This window comes from Macrobrachium rosenbergii, chromosome 21, assembly GCF_040412425.1.
Source record: "Macrobrachium rosenbergii isolate ZJJX-2024 chromosome 21, ASM4041242v1, whole genome shotgun sequence".
NCBI lineage: Eukaryota > Metazoa > Arthropoda > Malacostraca > Decapoda > Palaemonidae > Macrobrachium > Macrobrachium rosenbergii.
The window spans coordinates 49,659,082-49,671,772 of NC_089761.1; the positions used below are offsets into that span (position 1 = coordinate 49,659,082).

Below are 12,691 nucleotides of genomic sequence, written 5' to 3' on the forward strand. Positions count from 1 at the left end.
ATTACTCCCAAAATATATCATTATATATATGGGACACTTGGGATCAAACCTAGGGAAAAAAAAAAAAAAAAAAAAAAAAAAATTCCCTAGGTTCGAAAGCCCCTCACCACATCAAAGGTGGTCCCAATTTGAGGGGGGGCCCACACACCGGTGCTGGTCTTGTTTTTTCCCCATACATATTTGAGAAAAAACTACCACAAACCACATCAAAATAAAGCCAAGGCACAGGGTAAACTGCTCATCCAAAATCCAAAAAGCACACAGGGAAGAGGCAGCAGGCATCCTCTCTCAATGGCAGCTGAAGCACAATGGAGATATGAGAAGTGAATGAAGGGTTAACCTCTCTCTCCCCCCTACCTCCACCAGTGAACTACTTGCTACAAAGATTCAACAACTGTTCCAGCTCGCACTGAAGGATTCTCCACTTACGAAAAGCGATGGTTTTGTCTCAACAGGAACAAATGCCTTTTAAGATATGTGAAATCCATGGCTAATCTCATTCTCTTGTTGTTTTCTTACAATGGGGACCACAGTTAATATTTTATAAATTTTAGTTGAATAGCAGACTACATACAAACCATTAAAAAGAACAATAATTATTATTTTAAACCTTGATGGCAGTGGTTACAAAATATATAAGGATAAAAACAATGCATTTTAAATTGCAAATAATCTTATTATTTGGTTCAAATTAAAATCTTTGTACAGAAGAGCAAAGAAATTAAGTGTTACAGGATATGAAGCACTGTTTATTGCTTACAATTATAAAACCAAATGAAGCTGGTGGAGGTTAATAAATGATTTGCTTGGTTCTATACATACCAGTAATCCTTTGATTATTCACTTGCCTTGAATAAAAAGAATAAAATATGGATCTATAAAAATAAATCAAGAGGTAAATACAGTATAATGAAAAACGATGTACATCTATCAGACTAATCTCTTGAGTGAGAAAAGAATTCAAAGGAAAATAACAATGATATCAATGGAAGATAACTATAATGAAAAATAAATAAATATCCATAGATACAACCACCACCACTTCATGCTGTTTATCATAAACTGTACTGAATATTTGTTGATGTGTATCACATACCAATAATAAATCAGTGAGCTTTACTAACTTTTGCAAAGGAAATTGAAAAGATATTTCTCTCCATAACTATCACACAGAAGAACAACAATAATCATCAATGACAAAGAACTACTTAAATCTACAAAATGATATTAATCATAAAGCACCGTCAATAACAAGAAGAGAAGAAAAAGTGTTAAGTGTGTCAAACATAAAGCAAAGTGACTCAAGGGGTAAAGTGCATAAATAAGAGACGACTACTAAATACTGTAATGCCTTCACAGTCGTGTATGTGTTGTTTTTCTTTTTTTTGAGCTACAAGAGGAATGTTCAAAATTGGACCAAAGAGAAGAATCTCAAGAAGAAAACAGATATAATCTCTCCAAAATTAAGCTGTTTTGGAAAGAACATTACGATGGTGACAAAATAAAAATTACCAATATACAATACAGTGTAAAACCAGTCATGTACTGTATTGTTATATGCAAAAAGTAACTAAATTACACACTTCACTTATACTGTACTCTGAAAATTAACAATATTAAAAAAATATTTTTAAACTGATACTTTAGGAACAATTATAGTCTCCAGAAACATCAGTCTGATATTTTGGCTTTTACTTAATGTTCTTGTTCCTTAATTAATTTCACAACAGAATATCTGCATTTCACAGGAAAAGAGAAAAATTTATAGTAAATTTTTTCAGTTGATATAAATATGCTTATTTAAAATGCAATTTCAAGAACTACGAAAACTGCAAAAATAACACTTCTGTACCTACAAGAAAAGGTCTTCTAACCTATGCAATTTGCAGAATAATGCAGACTGCTTCTTGCATTTGCTAATATACAAACATAAAAAAATAAATACATGAAGGAAAGCAATAACCCAATGAAACTTATTTTTATGACACTATATGACATTTCAGATCACAAATATAAGAACAAATTTCCCTACAGTAAAATTTTCAATGACAACATCCACAATTACATAGTAATGAAATTTTTCCTGGATTCATCGCTATACCTTATGTGTATAAAGATTAAAAATATACTGGCAAATGAACTTCACTTGAAGGCAACAGAGCCTTTCGATATCAAGAACATTACTATCCAATCATACAAAAAGACCCTCACAATAGTCCAATACATAACAAGACTATTTCTTGTTTGATTTAGCAAACCCTAAGTACAACATTATTTGACTACGAGTGCCTAATATTACCCCTCTCGGAAAACAGACCTTTGATAAAATATACTGGGGAAACCAAAAAAGGAATATAATTAAATAAGAAGTGCCATTTTAATTGAGATCAATTATTTAAATAACATGCAATTCTCCAGTGAGGCTTTGGGCTTATGAGGATTACTGTACTTAAAACTCATTTTACAGATATAGTTTTAGCTGACTAGTCAGTTCACTCCCTAGAGTTATGGTATACCACATTCTAATTAATAACTGATGTAACAGGCATTTTAGACCAAGGAAAAATTCAAAGATGGATGGTAACCAAGTGAAAGATCAGAATCCCCAAGCAATGGCTAAAATATAAGGATCTAAATATAAAAAAATATCTTAAAATCTTACTGAAAGTGTTATGGCAAAAAAGTAACTTACATTTTTAGTTAAGTCAGACACTGAATATGTAAAAACTCGGTACTATATGGTATATTGTTATGTGCATGAAATGTACTAGATAAGGACTTAATTACAATACCACTTCCTACTCAAAGATAAATAGACTTTAGTAACAATTTTTGTGTTGGTATTATGTAGCTTTACTGTTATATTGGACTTGACTGTAAACAAAGCACTGCTTGATTTCTATTGCTTATTTCAAGTGCAAAGGTTATGTTCCAGTTTACAATTCCCTTAGGCAGATACAAACAAAAACAAAAAAATTCTGAGAAGCATTGGTTTCCTAATAGCTAGAATAATGGCACTAGTTAGATACACATCACCACCTGCATATAAATAAAAAGGACTTTTGATTTTTTCCTATGCAATGAAACAAAAGTTAGATAAGTAAACAATAAATGACCTGAAAATCAGATGAGAGGGGGCATTATTTTAGCACTTCATTCAACATATTTGTTCGTGAGGAAAATTACACTAGGCAGACAAACCATTTTGGCATATAAGGAAAATACTTGAGAAAAACTAAAGTGCAATGAAGGAAAATCTCTTAGCATCAATACAAGAAAAATCTTATATGAAGGAAACATTATGCCTTATATGCTATCACAACTCCCACGCAGCCCATATACCTCAACTTGTTCAAAGATACAGTATCATGAATATAATCAAACAGCACACAAACAGAAGCAAGCAATCCGACTGTTTCAGACCATAACTTTTCTCTCTTTTTTTTTTCTTTTTTTTTGCCCAGCACTGTCCAATAATATTTTTGGTGAAAAAAGGCATTATGAATTCATGCTAATGTTAAAACTGTTTTGTTACTGGACAAGATACTTGCACTTAATTTACATGATGTCCAATTTCCTTTCAAACATGACTATATGTGTACCACTAAATGATCAACATTAAACAATATTTTTAGCTCCGAATCCTCAGTTACAAAACACGTGCATTATAGATCAAAATACTGTATATAATAAAAGAAACTGCTTAGAAACTTGTGCTAACACATTTTCATTACAAAATTTCAACCTACAATTTACAACTGTCTGATTTAAAGAAAAGGACAGACTACCAAATTTCCTTTAATAATATACCTAGGAAAATACTACTTCATAACTTCTGTATTTACAAATCAAGTCATCAAAAGTGAAACATCACTTTATAAAAAAAAAAAAAATAAACCAGTGCTACTTCTCTTGCATCAAGAAAATATATATAACAAAAGTTTAACAAGGAGAGAAAACATTAGTGATATAACACACTGTCATTCTATAATAAAAACTATCATGTAAAAAATCTACACTTAGTCTGAGGTTGGGCTTCAACTTCACACTCGCTATCCAGCAATTAAACTAGCCAGGAAGTGAGCGTCATCAGCTTTGTAAATACACAATCTTGTGAATAAAATAATCATTTTACATTGCTCAAATTTCTGTATTAAAAACCTACATTCATCATAAATGCACAACTGAACATGGTAAATTTCAGTAGCATTCTAAGATTTCAGCGATGCTGCAATATTATCTAATGATAAGAGACGAAGCATCTGATTCATTAAGAGTACAAAAGCAATTTTTACATGAAATCTGTTATTTAAAAAGAACTCTATTACATTTTCATTTCATTCTACACACCACTTCTGCTATCTGCATGTACATGGATATCCAGCAAGAAATGCAGACTAAACAGAAATTCCCTACAGTTGTTCCATTTCTGTATTCAGTACTGTATATCCTTTTTCACCTTTGAGCGATCCTATTTCTTACGAGCTTCATTTTGTGGAAGCTACACAAGAATGGAATAGATGCATTACTTAACTTTATAATGAGCCACGAATTTGTAAAATGGCAATAAAGAAAATTATCTGCAGTAAACTAAACAGAGATGATATCTGAATAATACAAATGCTGCTTATGATACAAAATTGAACTGCACTACTGTTATCTCACAACATAAGACCTGGACGTTGCTTTACTATAGCTATGCATTATGAAAAATGTATAAAAAGTCTATACAGTTACAAAGAATAAATCATACATCTCAGTCACTTCATGCACTCCCTTTTACATCTCTTTCTACAAAACACAAGCTTTCTTTTCACATTCAATTCTTTTTGGCATCCATATTAGGTATGTAATCCCGTGCCATGAGGCAAGCAAAGACTGTCATAATCATCTTCGGTTTAACCTCAGTGATGTCTTCAGGCAAAGCATAAATGCGGGCACCAATTTTACGAGCCACTGAGATTGCATACTTGGCGTTGGCAATATTGTCCTGTTTGGAAAAGGAAAAAAATATTATCACACACCTGTATTTATACAACATACAACAAAATCCATTGCTTGCATATGAAAAGAAAAAGTCACCAAATACAATAATTCTATAAGCATCAATGCAAAGAAGTCTAAAAACATTCACTCAAATACTCAGATGTGAGGTACTTCATGTGAATAAAAAAAATATCAGGAAATAATATAATTCTTAAAAATAAATTTTGCTTTCATCTATCCACTGCAAAAATGAAAACGCCATTATTAGGCATGCTTTATTGTATTTTGTAAGAATGCAGCTGGGAACCATAAAGTATGCACAAAAACCCTTTGGTAATGCCAACAGAGTAATGCATCTCTCCCTGCTTTACATATAAAAGTAAATAAAAAGCATGCAAAGTAGGAAAAAGCAAAAAAAATAAAATCTTTTGATGAACTTCAGCTCAGGACTAGAGTTGGGGAGGCTTCTTCAAAATGTTATTGAAACTATCAATACATTTTTTGGATCATAGTGCAGTTACTTTATTATACCCAGACCATATCCTTGATTCTCGTAAGATGGCCTAAAGGAATTTGTTTCTACAATAATAATTTTACTTTAATCTAATTACAGTTCTAAATGTATAATAATATCTTCTGTATACAATGGATCCTCATTAAAAGTTTGCATACAACAAAATTGCTATCTGTATGAAGAGCAGGCACTATGATTCAACTATCAGATTTTTGTGCATTGCTCCATAATGAATTTCCCACTTGGTTTCTATTTTACTTACTGGAGTTGTAGAGCTGAACAAAGTATTTATAAAAAGCAAGACATTAACAGTCAGACACTGCTTCACTGATATGATGGGTATAGTTTGTTATTCAGAAGCTACAATATAGTGGACTGAATGAGTCTGTTCCAACAACAGTCTTTTATAACATGTAATCCTTGTAATTTATACCTTCTTTTATATTTTAAGCATGGCAAAACTAGGAGAAGGGCCAGGATAAAACTTAATAAGCAGGAAAAGAATCAAGTACAGTAATGACTTATTTTTACAATTAACAAATTTTATATATTACAGCCACCTATGAGAAAAAAGTTTCATATCCAATTATGCAAAATACTGTATAAATAAAAAGACACTAAACTTACCTCCTCGTCACCACTTCTTTTCACTAACTCATAGTTTATTGTTCCTGGTTTAATTGCATCCACGAGATCGATGACAGCTAAAGCATCCTTCAAACTGGCATCCTGGAAGCTCCTAATACTGGAAGTCTTGCCTGCTTCACCCAACTTTGTGTTAACCCATGTGATAATCTCTGCTTCTACAATGGGACTGCCAGAATCAGCCAGCTGGGTCAAGATGGACAATGTGTATGCTCTCATTAACTGCCAAATAAGTGCTGAAAAAAAAAATTATACTTATAAGCATGTTTAAATATACTTTTTACTGTTAACTGATATATAAGTAGTTACACATTTCCTCAAACAACTGAGGAAGAATTAATTTTCAATAGTCCTGTTAAAAATAATCTTCGAGGATGATGTCATTCTAAGGCAATCTTTAAATCATACACAATGCATTTAAGAAAAATCAACTTTTGTCAGTAAAGAAAAAATTAAAATATACCTTAATTTAAGATGTACAATAAATACTATTTTAGTAAAATCTGGTGATGACAGAGAGTAATAATATTTAACCTTGGTCACAAAAATGACAAGGTAGTCTGTTTGGTTCGCTGAGAGATTAATAGCAAAGGAATTTATATTGGAACAATATGGTTGCCTGTTTTGGGACATCTGTCGTTTTTCATTCTTGTACAGAAATATTAAAAAACATAAAATACAGCAAATGATTACACAGTAATGACAGAAAAACTAAATAACTTTCTATTTTTAACCAAACAATATGCTTCCTTATAAAAAAAAATAGCATCAAGCAACCATTCAGGACTACTAGGAATAAACCTGAAATTCAGGAAAGGAGAAATCACATATAACTTCCGACTTTGCCAATTCAACCATGAGACACAATGACTTTTGTTGACATAAACATGCTTCTGATATTTAATAAGCTCCTGCCATTCCTTTTTCCTTCCCAATACTAACCTAGAGTTAGAGTGGGGTTTCCATCTGCTAAGTCCTGTCCAGCAATGCCAACTAAACTGAACCTTAGTTGTCTGCCAAGTTCAACAGCATAATTACAGTTTTCAAGTTTCTCCATGAATTTCTTCAGCTTGGTGAATTTGCTGAAAAGAAATAATGTATTCTGTGAAAAAACTTCCTCTGAAGAGCAAGTCTTCATCCGAGAAGCAAAATGTTGATATTGTAAACAAGTTTTTATTGCTTCAAGTTATACTGCAAAGTTAATACACTCACTGACTATCTCAAAACATGATCATGCAATATGAAAAAGTAATTTTATCAAACATTCACTTAAAATACAGCACAAATGCTTTGTCTAAGCATTTTTTAACATTATGCCTGATGTCAAGCCATACATCTGACATTAATGGTCCAAAATAGGTGGAGCTGCTACTTTGCATAAAATCTCAAATACATGAACAATAACATGAATGCATATAAAATTCACTAATTTTATTTAATTACTGTATATTTTAATCGTGCAACTAACACCGACATTTGTTCACAATATGTGTATGACCACAGGCTGCAGATTTAAGGAGTAAGATAACTCACCATTTAATTTTTATTTACATAAAATGAATGAGCTATCATGATTTTGCAAAACAACTTTATTGAAGTTAAAAGTAACACAGATCTATGAAAAGTTATAGGCAACTGTTCTTAATATTTGACAATATTTTTAAGGTCAAATTGCATAACAAAATCTATTCATCTGCCTCTCTAAACTCTAACTCAATGGGAGATTTTGACCTGCAATCAGCAATCACTGATAACTTGCAGCTGCTTCTATAGTTTTAGCAGCCATAGATTTTATTTTTTTATTTTTTTCCTATTTGAGCAACATCAGCTGTATGAGAATGAAATTTCTTCATTTTCTATACAATGTCACTTTGCATAAAATTTTCTTTTTACATTATCTTTTTTTTTTTATTAAATCTGACATAACCACAATTATCCTTTTATAACAAATTATTTACTATATTAAAACTTATTATGATGTAAACTTTAGCCATCACATCTGGGCACCACAGTGAGTTGCACTGCAGCCAGCTATTTCAAGCCTGTTCTAAACTCTTGTAAATACTAACATTTTTCATGGCAAACTAGTCAAATCATTCCTTGTCTTGAAAACATCAAGAATCATCTCCACCTTCATAATGGGTATATGTAACGTGAACTTTCTTTTAATCAACACAGACTGTAAACAATGGGACAATACTTTTATACTTACGTATGAACTCTCTTCCAATCTACAATACCAGGCCGAATGATGTCATATAACTGGAAGATGATGATACCATCAGCGAGGTCAGAATACAACCAGTTGACATGTGGATTAACACCCATGCTGTTCATCCAGTTGCGGTAAGCTGTAAATTTGGGATAAAATGTTATCAACAATCAAAGCTTTCACCTCTCAGTCACACTTTTTCTCTATACTACAGGGAATAAGACAGGTAATTAAGTCAAATCTGGTTGATCTAAAATTGATCAAAGGGGTCTAACTGCAAAGACAAAATATTTCAAGAGAAAATATACATGGGAACAAGCTGGAATAATTTTGCACCATGGAAACAGAAAAATGGGGAAAGTAAAATCGGTGATTAAAAAAAACAAATTTAAAATCAAGAAGAATCAATATGCTGAATATCGTAACAAATACAGTAACTTTAGGTAATGCTTACAAAGAAGTTTAAAGCAGTGCTACAATATCAAGATGATAATATGCACTCATAATAATCATGCCATTCATAAGGTGATCAAACAAACAACACTTACTCTTCTCCTCTCGGGTTTCTTCAATGTGGTCTAAGCCTTCAAAGTCTACATTTTCAGGTTTATCAAGACCAGGATGATTGTTGAAAAGGTTTGCAACAAAAGCAACATTCAACTTGTAAACACCCTCCACAACATCATGAGGAGTTACAAAGCTACGGCAACCCAGTTTGTCAGCTTGTTGCAACATAATTTCCGCTCTTGAGATCAAGTCTTGTTCCTGTTGAAGGAAATAAATTTTAAAATACTGCCCTTGTTTAAAAATCAATCAGCTTCTCAAATAAGCATCAGCAATGTTTAATTTTAACCTTAGAAACTATACATTCACAACATTTTTTATGTAGTTACTGTGTCAAAATTCAGACACTACTTGAAAAATTAAGTTTTACCTGTACAGATGCTACCAAGACTATTGTAATTTAAGAAACCACACTGCTTACTTACTGTAAGAGCTTCCATTGTAACACCAGCATCATTCGGTGCAATTTGCTTCAGAAGATGAGTGTAAATTTCTGAGTCCCTGATGTCACCCATGAAGTTTGTGCAACGTCTGTGATATGAAAAGAGTAATTATCAAAATCACTTGATTCATAAGTAAACAAACATAGATCAGTTAATAATAAAAACCTGACACCTCGGGCAGGAGTGGTAAGCATGTATTGTTCATTGGAACTTGTCAATCATCTGTCTGACACTATATCAGCAAACACCTGATCGGTGACGCCAATTTCAACTTTTACAAATAACGGACTGTGATCATCTTTATTTTTATAACTCACTGATTTCCTTATCCTCTTGGCTTAAGGTTTTTGTTCTGGTGACATACATGACCAATTACAAAAAATTATTCCACTATTGTATTTTTCACAGCAAATCAGTCTTTCCCAAAATATCAAAATCTTGAAAAATTCCTCACTTCATCATTAATGGAATATATTATGTTTGTATGGAACTTAATACGTAAATACTGTACTGTACCTGTTCACACCAGCACGTTCCAAGTGGTGGTTGACCCAGCGAAGCAAGATGGCCTCTGGAGAGAGCTTCATGAGCTCTTCAATCTTTTCACCATCCTCCAGGAGATTGGCCAAACCAGGGCAATGCTCCAGGGTGATTTGGTTAAACAAACCAATACGGATGATCTGCCACAGTAAGCCCAACACCAAATGGGGCTTACCTGATAAATGAATAATACAATTAAACATCTAACTATTCATTAAATAGTTGAATAATATACAAGATATACAACAAGATTTGAATAAAAAATACTGTAATAGCAATGATCACAAAAGAACATACACTACTGAAACTTTGTTAAAACACTGGGATGTACAGAAGCATATGCAAAGTGCGTATACATAACACTGCTGTACTGTGAATAAGGTTTAAATATAAAGTACTGTGTGCAAATCAGTCTTCTTTCTGCTTTAAACATAACACTTACAAAGGATACTAACCTTTTGCTAAATCATGAGCATCAATATTTACTACATTACAACCAATAGCTTGAGCTGAATTGAGGGCCAACGTCAAATTCTCGTGTTTCGTGTACAAGGTCAAGTTACGGACGTTTATTGCTCTCTCGTCAATGGTATCAGGGCAAGAGTGATTGATGACTTTACTGTAAGAAAATCAGGATACCACCTGTTAGTGATTTAATATGAGAGAGAGAGAGAGAGAGAGAGAGAGAGAGAGAGAGAGAGAGAGAGAGAGAGAGAGAGAGAGAGAGAGAGAGAGAGAGAGAACGAACTCCAAGTATGGGAGTTAGTTTACATACTGCATATAAACAACAATTATCCACACATTTTTATAAAATGAACAGCCATATACAGTAAAAGGGACTTTAATTTTGTTTATAAACACTGGTCATGCAGTCAAACAACTTTTAAATAACTCCTTGAACAAGAAATCAAAGTGCAAATAGCCTACTACAAACAACATACCACAAGAGAATTCCATCTTTGACTTTGTCGTACAAATAGCGTCCCTCTGAGTCAATAGGCAGTAAGTGTTTCAGGTGAGGATCATGGCCCAGATTAGTATTAATCCAGTCCGAGAAGGCTAACTGCTCCTCCAGTCGTACAGAGTGGGTGGTTCCCTCAGAGGATGCAGTGGACATGCCACCCAGTGTTTCAAGATTCTCTCTCTTGTTCACCATCTTCTTAAAGGAACTGGCAATGTCCTGGGCCTTGAGCCCAGCGCACATCTGGAAAAAATTTACAATTACTAGATTCTGTTGTATTTCAATGCCTATTTTATCAGTCTTTTTCCAAAGTTAGGGTTAAGATCTCACATAACTACAAGTAATTCAACTTGAAAAGCAGGATTTGCAGTACAGAATGGTGCTAATATGGATGTGGGTTGATCCTTACATTTTGGAACTCATCAAAACTGAGTTTCCCTTTGCCAGGGCCATCTGTTGACTTGTCCCAATCTTCAATCATCTTTCGCACCTGCCACTGAGGAAGCTTGAAGCCAACAATGTCCAAGGCAGCCTTGAGCTCTGACAAGTCAATGTAGCCATTGCCATCTCTGTCAATCTGCAAAAAAATAGAGAACTGGAGTTAATAACACATAATGCATAGTCTGACACAGAAAAAATTGCAAAAACTTAAAAATACTGTACCTATTTTAAATTCTTACAGTTTCTCCATCAATAAATATCTAAACATCCAAAACCTGGCCACAAATTCACTTTGCTTTGTTACAGCATAAAATTTACCAACTTCATATTTATTAAATGTAATATGTTAAACAAGAGGTATCTATTTTTATCTCCTATATCATCCTTGCAATCAAAATTATTTAATATAATCTTCCTACATTCCCTTTAAAATAACAAAATAACTGTATTTAAATGACATATCCGTCATTTAATCCCAAGCTCAAAATTAAGAGAACTGATAAAATGCAGTACTGTATTCATATATAAGGAAGGAAATACACCTGTCCTCCGAAAAAAATTATCAACCACAAAAAGCCTAAAGAAAGCCAATTCCTGAAAATATTGCCACATAAAATACTTCAACCCTGCCTCAAGAAGATGACGACAACACTAAGGCCACCCACGACGGCATAAAGGAATACCCTCCCAAGTAGAGGAGGAAGAAGGGCAGGAGAAAAGACAGAGCACCACAACAGAAGGATGAAGGATACGACTGTGGCGCATCCTTCATTCCTACTCAAAATGGGACGCGGATTTACTAAAGAACCGAATGTGCAGCAGAGACGTGTTGCTGAAAAAAATGAATGTTAAAAATTTCCAACAGTAATTCGAGACATACCATAAAAATATTCAAAACACCATAGGAATATCTATTAAAAATATACAAAAAAAAAAAGCTTGACGAAATTCTTGCACACTAGGAAGAAGTTGAGTTTTCTATCGTTACAGCATTTTTATGTTGATATACCAAAACTGAATATATTTGAACTAACTGAAAAGCTAATATTTTTCCTCTACTGAAAACGCGCTTAGATGAATGTAAATTATTGAATTCCTCTCATGTACTTCAAAGTTATTTAAAAATGCGTTACATAAACTAATAATCATTATCATAAGCTTTACCGAAATGTCTAAGTGATAGTGTCTCTCGAACAACTCACTTGAGATAAACTTATGAATGACCTAATTCAACTCTTTTCGGGGAAGGAGGAACTAAAAAGTGATAAGCAAGAGGTGATGTTAGCCTAATTCGTAAACACCTCAATATCTCTTGAAGATCAGAGATTAACATTATCAGAGGGCTTATCAATCACTGAAATTCATTTGCAAATTTTATCTAAGAG

At 33.1% G+C, this 12,691-nt stretch overlaps 1 protein-coding gene across 2 annotated transcripts in view; it reads right to left on the reverse strand.

Annotated features, from left to right (window-relative positions):
• Positions 1-655: 655 nt before the first annotated feature.
• Positions 656-12,691, reverse strand: part of Fim (plastin-2 Fim) — a 99,674-nt gene continuing 87,638 nt past the window's right edge. For both annotated transcript variants that reach the window (XM_067123816.1, XM_067123815.1), the window contains exons 2-11: positions 11,275-11,442; positions 10,846-11,108; positions 10,360-10,523; positions 9,881-10,079; positions 9,347-9,452; positions 8,906-9,122; positions 8,358-8,496; positions 7,088-7,227; positions 6,128-6,381; positions 656-4,990 (exon numbers count right to left, since the gene is read on the reverse strand). In XM_067123816.1, the coding sequence (XP_066979917.1) occupies positions 4,820-4,990; positions 6,128-6,381; positions 7,088-7,227; positions 8,358-8,496; positions 8,906-9,122; positions 9,347-9,452; positions 9,881-10,079; positions 10,360-10,523; positions 10,846-11,108; positions 11,275-11,442 (1,821 nt within the window). In that variant the 3' untranslated portion in view covers positions 656-4,819. The remainder of the gene's footprint in view (positions 4,991-6,127; positions 6,382-7,087; positions 7,228-8,357; positions 8,497-8,905; positions 9,123-9,346; positions 9,453-9,880; positions 10,080-10,359; positions 10,524-10,845; positions 11,109-11,274; positions 11,443-12,691) is intronic.